Source organism: Dysidea avara, chromosome 4 (assembly GCF_963678975.1).
Source record: "Dysidea avara chromosome 4, odDysAvar1.4, whole genome shotgun sequence".
NCBI classification, from domain to species: domain Eukaryota; kingdom Metazoa; phylum Porifera; class Demospongiae; order Dictyoceratida; family Dysideidae; genus Dysidea; species Dysidea avara.
This window is the reverse complement of record NC_089275.1, coordinates 18,419,964-18,443,589: the sequence shown is the minus strand read 5'-3', so window position 1 is coordinate 18,443,589 and position 23,626 is coordinate 18,419,964. Positions and strand designations below refer to the sequence as shown.

The window sequence follows — 23,626 nt, the reverse complement described above, 5'->3', positions numbered from 1 at the left end:
GGCCACTACTGTGAGTTGTTTACGTGTAGGATTGGTTTCACAATATTAGTCCTGGATTATGCAACATCTCTCAATAGATTTGTATGGCATTACGTGATAAAAAAATCTTTAGGAGTCGTCATCATCATAGTCTTACGACCTTGCTAAAATATGAATAGGCGTATTTACACATATTTCACTTTATTTCTCTACCTTATGTTGCACCTACCATCACGTTATACCTGTCAACATGCCCATGTTTGTGCAGTCCATCTAGCACTGACACTATCTAATTCTGGTTTAATTGCCCATATGCATATTTTCGATCAAACCTCTAATTCCTACAATAACTTTTAAAGACACAATATGAACACAAGCCCCAATGTCCGATAAACAAGTTGTGAAAGCGTGCAGAAGTGTAAGTTCTCTAGGAATGGAATTGTGAGCAGAAATCTTTTATATTCCATTTAGTGCCATGCCCCATGCGAGCATTTTTATTTGCCAGATGTCTTATAAACAAGGTGTGAAGAACAAAGTCACTGGGAAAGGTGTTTTAGGATTATCTTCTATTTAATTGTTAATAGATTAACCACAAAGGTAAGGTAAATACAAAAAACAACAAGCCTATATTATGGTTACCACCTCTATGTAGTGTGCACCATCGAGCTTGTGATGTGAATTTCATTAATCATTATGCACATACGTTGGCACAACAAAATTTTTTGATGGAATGTGGTTTGCCAGTGACTGTGTATGAGCTTCTGCTGTGGCTTTCAAGTTTTGTAACAGATTGCTGGAATGTGGTTCATTGTTTTCCAGTGACTGTATATATGAGTTGGGGTTGTTCCACACAACTTGCACAATTCAAATTTCATTGATAAGATGGCCGCGAAATCCATGAAAATTTCTTGCCTTATGGTAAACATACAACAATGCTATTAAACATGTAACACAACTTTAATCAAGATTAACATCAAGACATTACTAAAAATAGTTTAACACCAATCATGATTTCTTGGATGTCTGCATGACAACATAAGATTAAGTGAGACCTATAAGAATAAGCAGGTACTAGTTTACCTTAAATTAAACACACATGTAACTAACCTGGAGCATCGGTCACAACACCAATGACACTTGCTTGGTTATCTGACAACACAATCAGCCTACAAAAATCAACAAGTGGGCATTAAATACAATATGCCTAAAATCTGAATATTGGAAATGTCTTTATGAGCATGATATTTAAACAATCGGGCATTAAATACAATATGCCTAAAATTTGGATACTGGAAAATATCTTTATAAGCACGACATGTAAATGACAGGGGGGTGCAATCATAACAGTACCCCTCACCCAGAAATAATGACTATATTCCTTAGTACGTACATAGACTGACCTGGAAATTCACTACACCCTTAATGTCACTATAGTCCATCCATGTACAGTTGACAATAGAGAACTATAAAAAGAACACACAAGATAATACAATTCCTCTGTATGTAAACTGACTTGAAATTCATGACTTCCTACCTGGTTCCCAAGTTATGCATGTACCATGATCACATGCATACTGTGACCAGATTACCTGTAAAAACCGACAGGCAGGCATTAAATACAACACACCCAAAATCTATGTCATTTTTTACACAAGTAATGCATCTGAGGATTTAAAAGTTGGCCCAGCTGTGACCTTAGTACACAGTGTCCTGATTAGACATGTTTTACTGTACATAAATTTAGTTATTTATACCAGCATGCAATGTGAATGAGTATTTTTTCTGTACAAGCATCATGTACATTACCTTACTTCTACCACCTACAGTTCCAGAACTTCTAAATTGGCACTAGAGTGACAATACTGAAAGCTGTTTGGTCTATACGAGTACACCCTTGTCAACAATCCATCCATGAGATAATTCCAAGCCAGATAATACTGGTATTTGCTGCTACTCAAGTTGGTACCATGAGAAGTTTTCAGCTTGGTCTCAGTGAATTTACACTAGTCAGTGCAGATGTCTGACAGTCTAAAAACTAATTGCATACACGCGGTTAATCAGTGTGAGGCGAGGTGGCACTTTCCCCAGCCACTTTACATAATAGCCTCATCTTTCTTCACTCCTCATTTCTTACTGAACCTCTACTCCTCTTTTCATTACTGAACCTCCACAACGAGCTGAGTGCATCGACTCTTTAATATCCATTCGACTTCTTCAAGTGGTGTACGTATTTTAGTTTCAAATCAGTTAAAGTACACTTCACCACTCCATTGAAATCTAATTACAATATGACAAATGTTTATCATTCGTATTTTCCTCTCAAGACTTGGACTGCCATCAATAATGATTATAAACTGCGTATCACATGTGTTGACTTGAGGTGTTACAGGGACTTTCCAAGAGATTTCCCCTAAATATGTCACATGATCATTGTCAGTCGGGTGGAACTTTTTTTTAGTTATGGCTCTACAATGTGGTATGCGTAACTTTATGTATTTTAGTGATTAATTATTATTCATACTTCCCTCTCAAGACATGGACTGCCATCAATAATAATATAAATCCTGTATCACGTGTGTTCACTTTTCACCTGAGGTGTTACTGTAAAGGGACTTTCCAGGGGATTTCCCCTAAATAGGTCGCGTGATAATTGTCAGTCAGGTGAAACTTGTTTATTTCCATTAATGCACCATAGAGCTTGTGTTGTGGCTTTCATTAATTAATAAGCACATACCATGGTGCAACAAAGTTTGTAACAGATTGCTGGAATTTGCACGTGGTCCGTGGTTTGCTGGTGACTGTGTATGAGCTTGTGTTGTGGCTTTCAACTTTTGTAACGGATTGCTTGAATGTGGTTTGTGGTTTTCCAGTGACTGTGCATATGAGTTGGGATTGTTCGACACAGCTTGCACAATATTCAAATTTCGTGGATGTCTGAATGATGACACAACATATTAAGTGAGATCTGTAAAACAAGCAGGCACTGAACTTAACCTTAAACACACACAGGAGATTGAAGGCCTTTAAATGGTTGTTAATGAGTTACCGTTAATTATCCAAATCACGGGATCATTCCGTATATTAAAACACGGTAAAAGATTCTGTACACATGCGCGTAACCGCAGGTATGACCAGCTGCACTAGAAAACAATGGCGTGTTCAGCAGAGAACATGCTGGAGTGTTTATGAGTGTTTGCGAGTGTTCTGCTATGCGCAGTAACAAAAGAACGGATTGTATAAAGAAAGATGTGCCATCAAGTTGAGTGAACAGTGTTTTGTTTTCAGCACGTTTTACATGAGCGAAGGACTACTGCATGAAGGAAGAATTTGTTGTAAGTACGCAAGTCATCCATACTAATAGGCATAGTCCTACGATTTACACAACATTAGATGATTTATGCGACTCTAGCAAGTCTACTTTATTACATGGTGAGCATTTATTAGATAGTCGTTCTGTCTGATATGTACAGTGAACTAGTATTAACCAGTATTGTTTCCTTCTAGGTGCATCACAACTGTAAATTATAAGACATGGCTAATCCAAGAAGAAAAAGATGGAATAAGAAAACAGAACCTGAAACTACATAACTGGACCATGATGTACGATGATATTATTTGTTCTATTATTGTTCATGCTTGTATGGTCTTGTACACGAGGTGTGTTTGTAGTGTATGAATGTGTTTCCCAACCAGCAATCAGCCTTGAGCAGTCTTGCTGTTGGATTTGTATTCATGTATCTGTGTTTCCCAACCAGCGATCAGCCTTGGGCGGTCTTGCTGTTGGTTATGTATTCATGTATCTGTGTTTTCCAACCAGCAATCAGCCTTGCTGGGGGGACATGTATGTAATGTTTGTGTTTTATGTAGAAATCCTGTATGTAACAATATTATCATTGATATGATTTTTAGGACAACTGTGCAAAATTATCGGTCAAATTGATGACTTTTGTAGCAGCAAAGTTTTTCCAGATACATTCCACAAGATTTACCTCCAAAACTGATTATCTACCTTTTTGTACCACAAGTGGTTAACAATTTAAATGTATGAAGAATATTGATGAAGTATGTATGGAGAGAGATGGCACGCTACTAGCTATTTTTTGATGTTGCCGTTATGTTGTGACTGAATTTCAAGAATGGCGATCACAAGGTACATAGTATTTTTGTGCAGTTAACTTGCATACACATACTTTATTAATGGACCACATCTGGAGAAAATAATGCAGCTTTGATAGTGAGGTGGTCTCAGTAAAGAGGTCATGAAGTACACCTTACTGACATGGCCACTATAATAATTTTTTTTTGTAGTGCAGTAAATTCTGCTTTGTTTGACATCATTATTTAGCTTGTATAAATTAGATCATCTGTGTGCTTACCTGCAGCTATCAATGTTATTCCCCATCTCCTCCAGTAAAGGATATTTTCAGCATTGTGAAGGGATTTAAATTTATGCCTGAGGATGTGGACATTAACTGAAGCCACAGCATATTGTCAAATTCTTATTTGTATCTCCAAAATGTGAACGTATCTGTTTTGTTATCGACCATAATTCTGTTGTAGAATCACTCCTTCATTGTTTGGAATCGCAGAGGATGGGAGCAGTAAACTACAGGCATAGCAACAGTTGTGAAGAAGCGGAATTGTAAGTGTTGCTTAGTCTCCTATGGCAAGACTGCTACCTCGCCTCCTCTCTTTCTTTGTGGCATCGTTTGTCAGTGAGATAGAGCTTGGTGGAGTATAATGGTGACTTTCAACTAATATCCAGTGACATTGATTCATTGGCTAGCTGTATGTTAGTATGGTGGACATAAACACTACAGCAAAACTTCTAACAGGGCTTATACCATTGCTACATAGCATTTTCCCAGCAAGAACAGCAAGAAACTGTGGTAACTGTTTGCCTACGAATGCCTTTTGTCAACAGTAATTCACCAGACCCTATCTCGCCAACCAATGACATCACAAAGAAGTAAGATGGTGGTAAGGCCACGGATTTCCATTCATAAAAAAGTCCCACTATGGAAATTTAGAAAAACCCATTTCACTGCCAATGGGTTCGCCGATTAATGCACCGTAATTTGTTTAACGGTAGCATTTTACGGGTAATTTTTGTACCATTGCAGGGCTTACATTCTCCTATGACACATGCAACTAACCTGGAACATCAGTCGCAACACCAAAGATGCTTGCTTGGATATCTTCATGGCTTAACTATGAAGTGACATGTGTAATTAATGGGCACTAAACAAAATGTACAACACAATTATTTTTCTTTCCTGCAAGAGCTTTTTAACACCAAGTAAGGGCACTACCAGTTCACCTACAAGAGCATTTCACAAGAGATGTGACATTAACTTGTTTACATCAAGTACAACCAATATGTGGTGTATGTGTGCGAACATGCGTGTATAGTGTTTGCACATTTTGTGTGTGTCTTGTGCTTGTATATGTGACTGAATTTGACAAAGCAAGGCTTCGACGCACAAAGCTTTGTTAGGAGATATGGCGGTTTTAAAGAATCATTGTGTAATAACTTCCCAGTGAATACAGCTGTGCAAACAAAATTTGCACCAATTGTTCATCTGTTCACTAGCTATCACTGAGTGGGTGTATACATTTCTGATACCCAAAATTTGCCCTGTTTTGAGCAGCTTTTTTCGAGCGGGTAATAATATCACAGGTGGTAGTAATAGGGTGGGAGGGTGGGGGTGGATGGTGGTCTTAATATACGGGTATAGAATGAAGTAAGAAGACGATTGGAATCCAGAGGCCAAGTTTGGGCTCTCCACACTGCTTGAAGTATCTTAGTTTACTACAGTGGTATATCCCCAGTATATGGAACAGTTAATTGTTTGTTATTTTAGTAGTTTTTCAGTAAACTCGCATTCACTGATGTTTTACTGAGAGTTTAAAACTTAGTAAAATAATTATGTTCCATATACTTAAGTTTACTGACACTTTACTATCAGTATAACTACAGTAAGGCATCATAACAAATTAGTAAACTAAGAACCTTCAAGCAGTGCCATGGCCCTCCATGGCCCTCAAATTACTCCAAATTGACTGAGAACACTATTGGCGAGCTCTCTGTGAAGTCCCAGCTCACTACACACCATTATCACAAAGCCATGGCCATTTAATGGTGCCAATCTCACACTCGTGGCTTTGACAGGGTCGGAAGAAAGCTGCTACAGAAACCAGACTTGCCAGTGCTGAAGGAAGTACAGTGTGAAATATGATAGTGTATTAGACCAGCAATCCATTTCTGGTAAAATTGTAAGTTTGATTTTGTGTGTGTGGAAGCCTTGTTATATGAAATCCGGTCACATATGATGTAAGTGTGTGTGTGTATGTATGTATGTATATAGTGAAATAGTATGATGTCTGTGATCTCTTTCATAACCCTTAGCAAAGTATCTTGCTCTACGAGTGGCAAACCAAGTTGATAAGTTGCCCTCAGGACACTATGGCCACTATGGCAGTGGCCATAGCAGATTTTATTTATTGATAAGTACAGAATGATTGATATACTTCAATAGAACAGTCAGGCAATAAAATACTCTAATAGAACAGTCATTGAACAATATAGCTGAATATTTACATCTCCATCTGAAAACACTCCCAGATCCCAGCCCAGATGCAATCTCAGAGTTGCTATTTCAAGATGGTGGCATTCCCCAAGATCACTATATGCTTTGCAAATAAGTGCTTTACGCACATCTTTGGTAACCCTGACTATACCCAATACTGGCATGACCAGTAAACTGCAGTAATTTCCACTGGCCCTTGTCCTATTAAAAATTAACTGCTACTATAGGATTATATGTTATATGCTCACCACTTATCAGCAGATTTGCGTTTGGTTGCAACATCTCTACAAGGCAGAATTCATCATACACCCCCATGGCTTGAACATTGAGTCTGTAAATTATATCCCATCCAAAAACAGCTTATAGCTGTAAAAAAGTGCGCGTCCAAGTAAAGCAGAGTTAACTGCGACAAAAAGTAATGATATCATAATGCGGCCATGTGCGAGGTGTGCAAGTTGTAAAATTAATATTAGCTAATCAGATAATACAATGTTATTGTTAAAGTGTTAATGAGAACTATGTGATGCTGCTAGTTTTTAAGTGTGTGAGCATCTTCATAAATGCCACATAAATTTAATTCTCAATAAAGCAATGTGTATAGATTCTCTGATAGTAATAAATAGTTTGAGTTTGGCCACCTTTCCTTTGTTCGTAGCATTGCTGTATACAGGAAAGGCGGCCAAACTCAAACTATTTATTACTATCAGAGAATCTATACACATTGCTTTATTGAGAATTAAATTTATGTGGCATTTATGAAGATGCTCACACACTTAAAAACTAGCAGCATCACATAGTTCTCATTAACACTTTAACAATAACATTGTATTATCTGATTAGCTAATATTAATTTTACAACTTGCACACCTCGCACATGGTCGCATTATGATATCATTACTTTTTGTCGCAGTTAACTCTGCTTTACTTGGACACGCACTTTTTTTACAGCTATAAGCTGTTTTTGGATGAGATTTCAATACTTTTTGTTAGAATAAGTAATGCACTGTTGATAACAGTAGGTGAGTTTCCATGGTTTTGACAGAAACCCCAGATTACAGTGACAGAATATTAAAATATAACTGTAATTTTAGTGGCCAGGGCCGCCCACATTGGGGGTAACTGGGGTATTTTGCCCCCTACCACAGCCCTAAAGGGGCCACTTGAATACCTGTTTAAAGAAAGATCGATATACTCTACTAGAGCAGTCAGGATCTAGACCCTTCCTTGCCCCTGGGCCCCTCTTTAACTCTTTTCCCTGGGCCCTCTAATTTCCCTGGACGGCCCTGTTAGTGGCATGCAACTGCAGTCAACTAACACCCATTTTAACTAGTAAACCCTTAACAACACTTTGCCTTTCATCTTGTACTGCATTGAAACGATCAAGATACTCTATTAGAGCAGTCACAAAACAGCTGTAACACAGCAATCAATATTTAGCATAGTTACAACTTCTGCTTAGCATCGGATTGTATAGTTTAAATTACTAGCTACTTACAGACTTTACAATATAAAAATATGGCACTTGTAGAAATGTGACTGTTCTATTAGAGTATCTCGATCTACTTCAAGCATTGACTAATTCAAGTGAAGAAGCTACGCCCCTGCCAAGAGATCTTGTGAAATGAAATGAGAATAGTAAAGAAAAGGCAAGTATGTACAGAGACAATAAAGGGGCGCGTAATTATGTCCTGTTGTAAATAAACGCCTTTAAAATTTATATTACTACTAAATAAACGCACCAGAATAGGCTTGTGTGGCTGTTGTCTCCAAGGTTGTCTCATTACTTGTCTTTTCGTGTTGAAGGGATTTAGTCGCAATTGGTGAGTTTAACTATACATGTATTTGTGTTGTAAAACTTAATTGTAAAAAGGCGATTAGCACATATCATTATTGGGGGTACAGGTAAGGAGGCAAAGCCTGTAAAAACCTGATCTATACAATCAAACTACTACAAAAATAACTATACAATATCATACTGGTAATCATAATAAAATCTATCTAGGTGTGTCTTAAACAAATTGGTTGAATGAACATTAACTGAGTCATATGGGAGTCCATTCCAATCATTTATAATTCTTACTGAATAAAAGTGACGGCGTGGCAAGCAGGTAGCGTGTGGTTTATAGATCTTTAAATCATGACCTCTTGTTATAGAAGATGATCGAAGGGTAAATAAAGATGAGCTATCCATGTCCAGCATGTTATGAAATAGTCTGTATGTGTAAATTAAGTCCCCTCTACGACGTCGATATCTGAGAGATGGTAAGTTTAGGTGGTTTAATCTGTCAACATATTGTAAATCATGGTAAACATGTATTTGTCGCAGTAGAGTCTCTCACGAAGTCACGATTATTACGAGACATTGGACCAGGGTAAAATTTTTACTGCTATATTTAGAGGTTGTAGCGTTTGTATATCTTAGTATCTTAATAAATAATCCCCCATGATCACTAATTACTAATAGTACAGTGAAATCTGGTCATTATTCAGGCCGTAGGGACAAAATTTTCTAACCTTGCCTTTTAAAGAGGTGGCTGCATTATGCGGCCTTAAAAAAGGTAAGAAGCATGCTGTTCTAACTGGCTATAGAGATGGATTTAGTGTATGACAGCGTATGAGACAGTGAGTGCTGGCAGCAAGTTGGCAGCCAATCTGTTAGAGCACCAAAAGCACTGCTTCAGACATAGGCAGTTGACTGTCAGCCCCAAGTGTAAAAAGTTTCACTATTGGTCCTTATAAGCTCCTGATGAAGAAAGTGATGAAGTCATTATCCATAGGATATATTTTTCAGAGTATCCATTTCAGTTCTACAATATAGTAGCCAAGCATAAGATGAACATAACACAGCATTCCAGTAGTTTAGTGGTGACCACAACACTGCCTGAGTTAAACTGTGGTGAGATTTGAGACTACCAGAAGTCCTGGAATGTCTTCAACACATGAAATACCAAATATCTAATGCCTGGCTTTCATCCACAGTGGACCTGTCTTGGTGGCCACTTGTACAGAAGGGAATCAGCTGCCACACAGTCTTGTGAGCGAAACAGCTAGTTGCCACACCCCTTAATTATCAATTTGTAAAATCTTTAGCAAAATTGTGTGTGCGAGCAAGTGCGATGTGGCAGTGCCGTGTATATGGTTGCTGCCTAGCAGTGACACATCACGAGTATTGAAGTCACAATGCGTTACTGTATCATCCATCTAAATACAACCTGTGAATGTGTCATTTTGTGTAGAGAGCAATCTTCCACAAGAAGTGACCTGCAAGTTTCAGTGTATATTGTTAACCATTAATATTGTGAACTATATGTACAGTGAAACCTCACTTAGTGGCCACCTCTTTAATAAGACCACCTCATTATATTGGCCACCTCTAGTAGGTCCCAAATATAGCTAAGCATTACTTATGACCTCATTAATAAGGCCACCTTGTTATTCAGGCCAAATTTTTTGGTCCCACAGCTGGCCATATTAATGAGGTTTCATTGTACTTATGTGAATTTTTATTTTTCGTAACTTTTCTTCAGGTTTACTGATGGGCACTATGAAGCATTGTTGACTGGTACGTGTATAATGTGGTGACTTGAAATGCTAAAACAGTAAGTAGCATGTCTTGTATGTACATGTAATGTGTTGTAATGTGTCCACACATCCACACATCTTAGAAATAAATATAATTGTATTCTCTATAAATAGTCAGTTCCATTGTGCCACTGGGTCATAAGTTGGTTGAGTATGGATCATCCAGGGCACTTGAGTCACATTTTGTCCTGGCCAAGTGGATCTCATCCACTGACAGAATATACAGGATCAGATCACGTGTATAAATTACGGTGGAACTTGTTTATTGCCACCTTCACTCATTCAGCAGGTAACAGTGTATAAATTCTCAATTGGAATTGGCTTTTCAAGAGTGGTTGTCTTTCTATACTAGTGGCCATTAAGATAGGTTGTACTGATAGAGTGTACATACTAGAGATGCAACAATATCCTCCACTTAGTGTCGTTTGATAGTGATGCAATGGAGACTATGTATTATTGCATTTAAATACTATACTATTATATTGCAACTCTAGCACGTATTTATAACAGGAATGTTTGTTAACTGTTTAGACATACTGGAGCCACACCCACTCATCTGGATTCTACAAATGGAGTCATACCAACTTGTTGTCATCATACTTACTCGTTACTCCCATTGTGTTTGGATGAATATACATGCCGTCATGTGAGACTTGTTACCATGGCGGGCCACTGGAAAACATTTGCATAGCAGTTATATTACAGTCATTATTGTACAATTCTTACATTATTGTTGTGAAAAGTGTTTGGTAGTTATATTACAGTCATTATTGTACAATTCTTACATTATTGTTGTGAAAAGTGTTTGGTATTCATGTGTCTCCTCTGTATGTTGTAATTACATGTGTAATTTTGTGTGGGGGTGCTATAAAATGCAATAATGCATGGTGACAATTGTATTAGACGATTTTGCACACTTCCTTTTAAGCTAGCTACATGTGCTAATTACTCACAGCTTGTGTCAACAACTGGTAACCGCAGTTGTACTCTTGTGTCATTCTTTAAGCCGCGCCCATAGAGGACAAATTATGTGGGGGCGACTAATTTCAAAACGAAGGATGGTATGCAGCACCATAGATTATATCTATGGACTATAATCTATGGCAGCACACTTCTTGGTGGCTATATGTACTGATTAACTACATAGAGCGCCAGTTCATCAATACCCAGTGACCGCAGTTGTGCTCCGCGTCATTCTTTAAATTCCGAGTAAAATTCTTAGAGAGCAAATGACGTGGGGGCGACTAAATTCAAATTTCAAACTAGCCATTCTCGAAAACAAATGTTTCAATCTGAACGAAACTTTCAGAACAGTTTAAAGACACATTGCCCTACATGCCAAGCGAGTATTGCGGAAAACAACAATCTGGGATTTGTATTTGGCCTCTAGGTCGACTGAGGACGACTGAAACTTCGTTTGGTGCTGAAATCACGACTGTAGGGTAATCATGTATGGTGAAATCGATGATGTGAATCTTGAGGTGATTGAGTGAATACTGAAGCGATAACAGGGCGATCAATGTTCGGAATGCACAAAGGAACGCAAGGCATACACCTGCGGTTGCGTCTAACCGCATGCGATAAAAAAAAAAAAAAAAATGAAACTTCCCCTTTGATGTCGGCAACCTCGATCACGAAACAATCGGCATGGATTTGCTTCACTGCTTGTGTGGTAGTTACTAGTGACACGATGAGTTCAACTCCAGAGTTTCAGAGGGATAGCGTAAGTGACGGGTGGATTACACAGGGGCTGATCCAGGGGGGGTGGATGGGGTGGCTAGCCACCCACCCTGGATTAAACTATATATCACGGCATGCAAATTAAGCATTAACAGCTCATACTAATCATATAAAACACTACTTGTACACATTTTTCTGCTATGTTTAGTTGCAAACTCTTTACATATTTGTTCAACATTCAGTTGAAAGCTAAATCCTTGCATTGCTAACACCCCAAGGTTGCCCAGTCTTTCATCCGTCATAGTGGTGCGCAACCACAAATGAATTTGCCTGAGACAAGAAAAGGTCCTTTCTGCTTCAGTGCTTCCAATCGGAAGTATTACCAATATGCACAGGAGTTCTCTTATATTGGGGAAGAATATTGGATCTGCATCTTCACTCAGCAAGTGAGTTATAGACTTCTCCTTTAAAGTGGCATGGAATTTATTGCAGTGAGCTTTCCATCTAGCAAGTTCACTGTCAAGGTCATCTTCTGCTGGTAGCAAATGACTCCATTTAGATTTTAAGATGGTACACAGTTGATGTTCGTCTTTTGTGGTAATTACAGTGGGCACCAATGCACACAGTTCATAATGTGCTCGTGTATCTACAGAAAATCTGGCTTCCAATTCACTTATAATTGAGTCTAACAAAGGAATGGTAATTGTCACTCTCCAGTAATCAGTTGGTGAGCTTACTGTAGGGTTTGGTCTAGTTTGACGGCCTCTTATAACACGGGGCATACTTTCGCTGCTGCTAATATCCCTGCATAGATTTAGAGCTTTATGATAAATTCTATTATGTTCAGCATTTACATTTTCACGAAGTTGCTTGTAATGCTCCTTGACTTCATCAACTTTTTTAAAACCAAAGTATACCTCTTGTAGTCTACCTTGTAAACATTCTGCAATTGGTTTAATCGGCTCCAATAATTCTTTTGATAGCAAAAATGCAACCACGTGCTCAAAGCTAGTAAAAATGTGCTTCAAACCATTAGCAGTGCTACGAGATTCAGAATCCCAGTTCCAAGTATTTCCATCAGGATAAATTTCATTGTCATCATCAGCAGGTGAACAAATATGTTCCCAAGTCTTAATAAGGTAAGGATACAATTCTAAAATTGTGGTGAAAGTATTATGCCGTTCAACCCATCTTGTTTTACACAGCCCATTTATCTTAGATTTCCTGGCAGATGGACACAAGCGCTGAATTATGTGTTCAAGAAACCGTTGTCTCTTTGGAGAGTTGTGGAAGTATAAGAACGCCTGATGACAGTTATCAATCATATTTTTTACAGCTTGAACCTTTGAAGAATGGCATATTACTAGATTCAAACTATGCAGGCAGCAACCTTGAAATTCTGCATCTGGTGCATTATTCTTTATATGTGCTTGTACACCAGAATTTGAAGAGCTCATGGAAGCTGTTGTATCGTATGCCTGCCCTCGGCAATTTTTAACATCAATTTCATGTTTTTGTAAAACTTGCAAGATGCCATCTGCAATGCTTTTCCCAGTTATCCTCTGAAGAAAATGGAAGTCAAGTAACACTTCGTGCTTTATTGGCTTCACACGAAAATTTTCATTATCAATTTCCAAGAACCTTAAGCAAACCGACAAAATCTCCTTACCATGAGATGTAGCTTCATCAGCAATTAATGAAAAATGTGGACACTTCTGTATGCAGGTTCGATAAAATGCACGAATTTGGTCAGCAGCTATTTCCAGTATCTCGTTTTGAACGGTCTTACTGGTATATTTTGCATTCTTTGGACCAAGTATTAAGTGTTCGCTCAGTGCTTTATTGTTCTTTGCCAGCAATCTAAGTATGGCAATGAAATTTCCTTCATTTCTTAATGGCTCCTGTGTAAAGTTCACCTTATCCTGATTGTGACCTTGGAGAGAAATTCGTTGCTTTGCACACAATAATACTGTCTCAGCAATTGTTGGCAATACTTCAGTATTAAATTTAAAATTCTTAGAGCTTTTATCAATTAACTGACTATCGATTCTTGATTCAGGATTAGCCCACCTTCTTGTAAATTCAAAGGCATGATCTACTGCTCTCAAATGATATGCATGTTTGGCATGCCTCTCCATCAACTCCTTGGATTTGTTGTAATTCTTGAAGGGCGTACACACAAATGCACCGAGATGTGTCTTTTCACTGTCAGTTAAAAACAAAATGCAGGGCAAACACCATCCTCCTTGACTATTCTCCAAACCATAACGTAACCATTTGTAATCTTGAAGCCATCGAGATTGAAAAGTTATCTGTTTTCTTTTCCTTCCTCCAGAAACAGTGAAGTAGACTGTGTCAAAATCAGTGCTCCTTAGATTGCTTTGTGATGAAGTAATCAATTCATATTTTTCATGATCTTTTATTATTCTTGATCTACTAATGGCCACTTGCAGAATATCACTAGATTCTGAGTTAGATACAAAGTTCACGTTAGGATAAGATGGCTCACCATTGCTATTAAATTCAACAGGATCACTATCATGGAAAGTTTCTGGTGCAACCTCACGGCAAAGCTCACCAGTTGATTGTTGAAGGCTCACTGTCAAATTATCTGGCCAGTTAGCTGCTTCAATGAAATCCGCATTAACTCTAATACTTTCAGTAGTGGAAGGGGTAGCCTCTGTCTCTTCATTTATGCCCTGAGATTGACATTCATTCCCATCACTGTCATTGTTGATACCACTTTCATTAGTGATTGTGACTGGAGTTTCACTTCCAGACTCAGTCTCATTGTCAATCAAACCTTCTTCCCCAACTTCACTGTCACTGTTACTTCCATCAGTAGTAAGGGTTTCACTTAGAGGATTCTGTCCTTGTTGGGCTATAACTTTTGATCTAAAATAATCTAAAATAGACCTGGACATCTGTACAAACTAGCACATGGCATCTACACTAACAGTGCACTTTATTTGAAGCAAAACCTTCAGGTGGACATTTATTATTATGGTTTTGTTCATTTACAGCTGCAGTTGTTAAATGGACATAATAGCACAGCTGCCAACAAGTTTTTAAACTATATGCTGTAGCTAGCTTTACAGTGTTTCTTCTAAACAGCTAGTACACTGTCTGAAATTCTAGCTAGTAGCTACATACAATTGTTCTTTTCAGTCAAAATCACTTCCAGATTCAATCTAATTCTTTGGTGGATTCAGGGTGGAGGGAAGGGGGCTACGGTAAAACTTTTGTTCTTATACAGTAACTGTTAGCTGCTACTGCTTTTCTTAGCTGCTACTGCTCTAACTACACTACAGTGTACAGATACAATTTATCCTAAAGGGACCCTTTTAGGATATTGTATCTGTACACTATAGTGTAGTTAGGGCAGTAGCAGTAGCAGCCAACAGTTACTGTATAAGAACAAAAGTTTTGAAACTAAGTAAAATTTGATCTAAATAGCATGTTTTGAACACCTAATTTTAAAAATTTTCCTGGGGGGGCATGCCCCCAGACCCCCCTAGACAGCTCGTGCTTCGCACTTCGCTAAGCGTGCTCCGCACGCTGTCTGCAGTCACCTCTCTCACCAGTGTATAGCTACACCCTTACTGCACATGTAAAGCTTGTGAACTAAGCCAGCCACCCCCTTTCATTTATTCCTGGATCAGCCCCTGTTACAGGAAGGCCGAATTTGACAACGTTCGTTCTTGTAAAATCCTCACGTAGTGGTCGCGTCATTTATTGTCTGCGGCGTGCGTTTCTGCTTTACTGGCCGCGCGACTCACTACCGTGAGTCTTGATAACTGACAATAATTAGTGATATCCCCCAAAAACACCTTTGCTGTAAAAAAAAACACATCCAAGAAACTGCAAGTATCTGTAACCCCATGTAAAAACAGATAAGCTGTAGAAAAATACTCCATGAAATTAATTGGTAACTGAAAGAGCTGATATCTAGTGCGTCCAAGAATCAATGTTACTACAACTGACTATGATTACCAAAGAATACCTTGGCTGTAAAACAGGCAAACAAAAGTAACTGGCAATCAAAACAGCTGATGTCTCAAGCAGCCAAGAATAAAAGTTAAGTTGATACAACTAACTACAATTATTAACTTGCAACATTGAATCTTAATCATTCAACTGTGTTCTATACATTCACCTTTGCTACATCCTAAATTAATTCTTTGTAACTCTAATTGGCTGGTAATTTGGCTGCATTTTTCAGTAGTCAGAGTAAAGAAAAAAGGCGGCCAAATTACCAGCCATTTAGAGTTACAAAGAATTAATTTAGGATGTAGCAAAGGTGAATATATAGAACACAGTTGAATGATTAAGATTCAATGTTGCAAGTTAATAATTGTAGTTAGTTGTATTAACTTTTATTCTTGGCTACTTAAGATATCAGCTGTTTTGATTGCCAGTTACTCTTATTTGCCTGTTTTACAGCCAAGGCATTCTTTGGTAATCATAGTCAGTTGTAGTAACATTGATTCTTGGCCGCACTAGATATCAGCTCTTTCAGTTACCAGTTAATTTCATGGAGTGTTTTTCTACAGCTTATCTGTTTTTACATGTGGTTACAGATACTTGTAGTTTTTTGGACATGCCTTTTTTACAGCAAAGGTGTTTTTTTTAGGAGGGGGGGGGGGGGGGGGGGATTTTATAGTTTAATTTAATTAACCACCTCACTGCAAAATTTATAGAGGCCTCCAACCTACTGCTTCTAAATGCTATAACTTATACACCATACCATATAATCCTATAAAACTATATCAATTTGCTTGCTATAGAACAAGGAATTTGATTATTGAGTTGCTGTTTACACAAGAGTAACCACAAAGCCATTATGCACCTATCATTGTATTGCCCCACTACCCCCCCTCGCGCTTAAGTGGGGCTTTACTGGGGGAATTGACACAGAAATGTCGCCCCACTATGGGGCATTTGACAGCAGCTTTTAAAAACCTATTGAAAACTTTTCTCGCTGCTCTTTTAATATCTATGCTACATATTTATAAATGCCAACTCACTGTAGAATACTCGAGGGTACTGTCTTGAGTACTGTAGCACCGAGTGTAGCACAGTCTCTCATTCGAGCAGTCGACCGCATCAGATGCACACTGTCTACGTTCGGATACCATCGTGTAACTATCGTTGTATCTGTTGCCACGTGCTAATATTTCTGACGCGTGCAAATATTTGTTGACACGTGCTAATATGAGTGCTGTGAAAAGGGTTCTTCTTTGTTTTGGTGACACTGACAGAAAGAGAAGCGTTACTATCCCGGCTACTTCGGATAATGACGTGGAGCACCTTCATGCAATTGCTATTGAAGTTTTCGAAGATTTGCTTCCCACTTCACAGGCACAAATCTTTCTCCAGCTGAAAGACAAAGAATGGAAAGGGGAATTCGTAGATATTCACGATAACCAGGTTATTGAGGATCGAAGCATTGTGAAAATGATTGTCACTGAGACAAAAAAAACAGGTTAGCTTTCGTTAAGTATTGCGCATGCGCTAAATGCCATTCATTATAGCCTACAGAAAATGACATTAGTACAGACTCGAGTGTACCAACAGATAGCAGTCAGGAACAGACAGAACAGGTTAATTTTTTATATTTTGCACACTTTTGAAGTCATATATTTTATTTTGTGCTCTGTAGTTAGAAGTGCCTACTGAAAAGGTTGATGACACTGCAAAGAATGCACCTAAGCAGGTAGCTATGTGAGAGTGTAGAAAGTTAAATATCTTACAATGCAAAATGCTTTTAACAGTGTGCTGTTGGTCAAACAACTTTACATCTTACTGAAAAGGGTTTTCAGTTGGTGAAGCCTACCAAGGTAGGTGCAGTTCATTAACACTACATTAAAATTAATAATGTTTTTTTAGGGTGATTCTAAAGTTATACCAGAGAATATGAAACCAATTTTCAGTGAATACATTACTCAACAGTCTAGGATCTATGGAAGCAAGTCATCGCATCGATTAACACGATACCAGCAAAGTGTCAATGAAGCAGCAGCTAAACTGGCATTAGCAGAGCCATCACTAATTTCATCTCGCCAAACACTTCTTGATCATGCTCGTGATTTGGTACGAGAAAGTGGATATGAATTTAAAAAGGGGAAAAGCAGATCAAAGAAGTTGATAGCAAACAGTGAAATCACAAAGCCAAAGCGCCCTAAATCGTCAGAAGCATTGCGCATTAAACGAATAAAAGAGCTAGAAGATGACTTCACCGACTTTAAGGATCGGCTTCAATTCAAGGAAAAGAGACGAGCACAAGCCACCAATTCTAGAAATTTCAAGCTCTGTGATGAGTTGACAGAAGAAATGTCAGATATTAAGCATAAAATGAGATCATGCAAACAAGAAATTGAATGCTGGAAACATAAACAAAGCCAGTCGTTGTGGTACAAGAATTGCAAACAAGATTCATCATCTTCCTCATCCAGTACAATGTTATCTGATAACCAAGCTGAATCGTCTACCTTACCCAAACTATTTAAAAAAGGGGGTGAATTGGCAAAGATAGCTGGTCATGATGAATCTGTGGGCTCTGGCCCAGGAAGTAATTGTGATTTATCCTCTCAGCAGGATTCTGTGCCAGTGGTTGATTTGACATCTTCAAAAGATTTGCCACCAAACTCTCCTGAATCAAGTGGCTCTTTAAGCTCAACAGTAGAAGTCCTGGCTTCTGAAGTTGATTCTGATATCTCCTCTTCTGATCTGGTTTTTCAGTAAGGCCTCCCCAAACTATTATGGGGAGGCCATTAATTTCACTTTATCGTTCACAATGTAATTTATCATTAAGTAGCCCACAATATGTATCTGACAGTGTCCACATTTCAATTGTACAAGACCTTTCCTTGAAAGAATATATCACTGCTCGTTCAGCGTATTGCTTTAGTACCCACTGCTCTCCATGTGTAACCTGTGATAAACTGCTTCAGGTTGCAAACATAGTGTGTGTGGAAGGCTACTGTTTGCTTCCCGAGGCATTCAGCATTGTTTCTCCCATGGTAAAATACCGTGCAGAACAGGCTCGTAGAATGTTGCTGCAGATGCCTCTTGTATCTATTCATATAGGTGACCCATCTTCTGGGAAATCATTCTCTGTGCTGTTGGAAAAGATTCATGGTGCTGATTTTACTAAAATTGGGACAGTTATCAATAGCCTGGCATTATCATTTAAAGAGGCCAATCCTATGGTAATGGAAAAGTCATGTGTGAAGATGTTATTGAATTTGGCACAGTCTGATAGGGAAAGGCAGTGCATTCGCTATGCTGTATTCAAGGCTTCAGGTATTACACCTACCCAAGCTCGCCGTATGTATGGATTTGATTCAATATGCCAGTCTGCTTCAAAAGTTGAGGAAGCTATTCATGATGCTCAAAATATTAGAGAAGCAATCCAAGATATATCGGTCATCCAGGATCAAGCACTTTTAATGCAGTTTGGATTAGTTGGAGAAGAAAGTAGCAGCTCCAGTGAAGATGAATTAGAGTGTGCAAGTTGTGATGAAGATAATATCTATGCAATTGATGATTGCAATGCCAGCCAACCATCTCTTGAAGAAAATTTTGAGTTATCTGAAGATTACTTAAGAGAGATTTTGTACCAAAGTAACTACAACTGGTTTGAAGTGAGCAATATTCTTGAAAATAAGTTTCCAAATAGTGACATATGTAACAAGGTGCTGTGCATGATCCCTAAACTGGAGTTAAAAGAAAGTGAACTTTCACTGATTACACAATCTCGCCAAGCTTTAGCAGCAGCAGACACGGCCAACCATGAATCAGAAAGAATAGCCAATATGATCAATGGTGATGTGGTTACTGATTCTGAATCAGATGACCCTGAGAACTATATTGGAATCAAGGATCCTACTAGCAGCAGTGCTGTTACAATCATTGCAAAGCAAAGAGCTATAAATAAAAGACAAATGAGAAGATTACAGGCTAAACTTATTGCCGAAGAAAACTTTCTGTCAAGAAAAGTTTCAAAGAAAGTAAGCCGAATACTTATGGAGTGCCCTGACATTGGTACAGTTATTGAGAAGTATGTAGAAGACCACAGTGTTGGTGCAGATGCGTGGAGAAGAACGGGAGTCTTGACTTTTGATGGTAATTCCAACCTCCAGCAAAAAGTAACCTTTAAAAGAATCCAAGACCATTTGCAAAATGTGTACCACAGAAAGATCTCATTTGGATCTGTAGTGCAACTTTGTGTGGCTCGTAATAAAAGGCGTAGATCAGCCAAGCGTTACCTGGGAGTAGCTAAAATCACAACCTGACGTGCACGAAAAGGCTTTAATATTAGATACAACCCTGATTCTCACTGGTCTGGTGCATTTTACAAGGGACTTAATGATATTCAATACAATGATGGGAGATATGTCACCATAATTAATCGAGATGATGCTTCAGGGTACCGTTTAGATACTTTGACAACACATAAGCAACATCCTACACCAGTTGTTCAAGGCAAAGATATATTAACAACCCGAACAGACTACGTAAACAAGTATTCTGCCATGCTGCAGACAACATCGTATAATTTTACTGCTACGAAGACAACATCTGAAACATGTGTTGGAATTGTCAAGGCAGTACCACTACACTTGAAAAATCCTTGTCAACATTCTGCTGACCTTAAAATGTTAGAAAGTAAGGAAGAACTGCAACATGTCTTTTTTGCTAAAACTGGTGTTCACAAATTAATAGACTGCATACGAGTTGATGGAGCATCAGATGAGGGTCCATCCCATGAAGAGGTCCAATACTATTGGACAGAGCGACACATTCACAGTAGAAAAGCTGCCACTCTTGTTACAACACGTAGCAGTGGATCTAGTTATCTGAACCGCGTAGAACTCCAAAATGGTTGCTTGGCCTTAGGCCACTCCAATACATATATTCCATCAACACTTGCTGGCTCTTGTTTAGACCCACAAAGTGGGGCAATAAATCAGGATAAATTAAAACAGAATTTAAGTATTGCAATAGATGCATATATCAGCCGAGTCAATGATTCCCCTTGTGGAGACACAACAATCCATCTGTATAGAGGTGCTAAATCAAATAACAGCCAAGACGAGAGAGAGAAACTACTAGTGTTTTTGAAAGGTTCCAAACGAGAAAAAGAAGCTTTAAAGCACAAAAATCTGGCATTATTCAAACAGTTTGAGGCAGTATGGAAAGTCAGAAATAACCACATGGTAACCGGACTCCCTAGTCAATATGTGTTCTTTCTGCTTTGTTGTTATAAGGAAGAATGTACTCATGGGCTCTGCCAAGCTGGTAAGCCAGTTGAACCTGTTACATGGTATCCAGGTGGTCCTTCAGTTCACTACCTTCCTTTTCCAATATTTGATGCAGACCGCCCTTGGGGCAGTTCACAATGCACGTTGTGTAAAGGATTTTGTGCAGGACATTACAAAACGTTAATGGTTGATGTAACATTGCAAGTAGAAAAAAAGAAAATAGTGCAACCACCATCTGTTGTTCTTAAAGGTTTATTTCCAAAAATCTTGTGTCATACCTCATCAGTCAAAGAAGCAACTAAAACAGTGCTTTTACCTGAAGATGATTGTAAACTATGGTTAGATCACTTACAGACAGTAACAGAGAATCTCAAGCGTGGTGCTAAAAAGGCTGCAACAACCCGCTCTGAAAGGAGAAAGAAAGATGGTTATTGTGAGTCAAGTACGAGCGCCACTTCATGTTCACATACTGTAATTGAAGATATTGGACAAGACCCTGAAGTCTCTACCTTCTGTGGAACTTGTGGAGAAGAGTTTGAAGAGTCTAATGACGTAGAAGTATGGATTGGGTGTGATATTTGTGAAGAGTGGTACCATTGTTCATGTGAAGGGCTACGTGCAGCTCCCACCGAAGATTGTTATGTTTGTAACAAATGTCAGCATTAAGTGTAGAATGGTAATTAAATTTTAAACACTAATATTATACATTTTAATTTGACATAAAACTGCTGAATAGCTGCATGGGCATGGAAGAAAGTACACAATAGATTACAACACTAAACATAACTTCTGTACTAAGTCTTATATAAATATAGAGAGAGCTCATGCATAGAACAATATTCTGTGATGCAGAAATTAATCTTGTATCATCATTCAAAATAATTCTGATATCAACCTAGAAGGAAAACAAATGCTGCTAATAATATTATCTTAGCTAAGCATACAAATCAAATTCCCCTGGGGCTTACATGGGGATTTGACAAAAACATTCACATAGAATACATGCACATAAAAACACAAGTTTTGGGCTGAAAGCAATGTCAAATCCCCAGGATGTACCTGGGGCCAACGGTGGGGATTTGACACGATAGGTTTGCCCTACTATGGGGCATTTGACATTCGGCTGTGTCAAATCCCCACTATAGCCCCATATATGCCCGAGGGGGGGGGGGTAGTGGGGCAATACATTGATAGGTGCATTATATAACTTCAAAATGCAAAAATTGGCCTAAGTGAAACCAAATGTGAAATTTCACTACTTTACAGGCTAGGACTGTTTATAATACAATAAACATCGCTAACCTGTTTACAGTTGAAGCGATGATCACCAAGCCTGGTTTTCCAGCATTTGAGCAAGTACACATATGCATACAGACATGAGGTCACTGTTTTGAGGCATTAAAAAAGTAGTAGTGCCTTTATCATTTCAAAGCATTGTCTACAGTGCTTGTTATCAACACTCCGAAAGTACCGTATAGCGGGTTATTTTCGAAACAGAAATTTTCGCACAAGAAGCAAAATCAGAATTTCGAAAGATTTTAATTTCGAAGAGTACATATTTCGAAGTCCGGATGGATTTCAAATAAACGGAAATTCGTGTCACAAATCATGCAGATGTGTGAATGTTTGCCGAAAACTGACTTACTGATGGAATAATCCCCATTTCTGTGCACCGGAAAGAAGACTGAGGGAGTCTCGGGTGGAATGAATTCACTGGCACGATTACGCTCGATCATAGCTAGCTATCCTACTAGAGCAGACGCTTGACGACCCATTCTGGATCACCTGTTTTCTGGTTATTGGTACAGTAATGATACATTTGGCCCATTATCATCAGCAATACTGAGCTAAAACTCGAGGAATACACGAACGAATCGCCGAAAGTTGGACAGTTGCTTTCACTTGTGGGAATTTATTTTCGAAAAGCAATCGGACGTGGGAATTTATTTTCGAAGAGAAGAGCCTCTTCGAAATATCCGAAAAAAAAAAAAAACTTTCGAAAATTACCAGCTATACGGTATGTGATTGCATCATGTAACCACGTGAGAGACCGATTATCCCTGTTCCCGTTCACTTAAAGGCGTGGCCACTACAGGATAACTGCAAGAGCTACTAGAATGCTTGACTGAAGTTACAGAGTGCTTAAAATGCGATGCTATGGGCGTTTATATATCGAAACCACCATATGATGGTTGTGGTGGTAAGAGGGTTAAGGGTTGCTTTTGGGATGGATACAACAATACAAGCCATAGAAAAACTTGTACTTATTAATATTACATGATTTTTCTAATTTGCATGTAATATCATGATAATATTGAACATACATACGTGGTGCACTTTTTTCAATATTGCCCAACCCTACTATTAATCAGCACAACTATCATTTTATTCTTAGTTGAGATTCACCATTCCCATCTTTATATTGCCGTGCTTAACATGAAGATGCAGCTTCCTAGCTAGCACAGTAATAGTTTTAGAGGGTACTGCTTCATGCCCAAAACCTGCCCTTGCTGTTAAGGTTGTGCTATA

General features: G+C 38.5%; 1 protein-coding gene and 2 long non-coding RNA genes across 3 annotated transcripts; 1 reads left to right on the top strand and 2 right to left on the bottom strand.

Annotated features, from left to right (window-relative positions):
• Window positions 1–916: 916 nt before the first annotated feature.
• LOC136253975 (uncharacterized) lies at window positions 917–5,554 on the bottom strand. The gene is made up of 4 exons (XR_010700226.1): window positions 1,493–5,554; window positions 1,380–1,442; window positions 1,087–1,145; window positions 917–1,031 (listed from the first exon to the last, which is right to left on the bottom strand). It is a non-coding gene; the product is annotated as an uncharacterized lncRNA (long non-coding RNA).
• Window positions 5,555–8,246: 2,692 nt separating this feature from the next.
• Window positions 8,247–10,909, top strand: LOC136253974 (uncharacterized). The gene is made up of 3 exons (XR_010700225.1): window positions 8,247–8,389; window positions 10,097–10,168; window positions 10,683–10,909. It is a non-coding gene; the product is annotated as an uncharacterized lncRNA (long non-coding RNA).
• A 1,070-nt stretch (window positions 10,910–11,979) lies between these two features.
• LOC136253959 (52 kDa repressor of the inhibitor of the protein kinase-like) lies at window positions 11,980–15,491 on the bottom strand. The gene has a single exon (XM_066046614.1). The coding sequence runs from the start codon at window positions 14,753–14,755 to the stop codon at window positions 11,993–11,995; it is 2,763 nt and encodes a 920-aa protein (XP_065902686.1). The 5' UTR covers window positions 14,756–15,491; the 3' UTR covers window positions 11,980–11,992.
• Between the last annotated feature and the right edge of the window lie 8,135 nt (window positions 15,492–23,626).

Excerpts from the sequence above, each read along its gene's own strand:
- LOC136253959 (XM_066046614.1), bottom strand. The coding sequence starts at position 14,755 with ATGTCCAGGTCTATTTTAGATTATTTTAGATCAAAAGTTATAGCCCAA.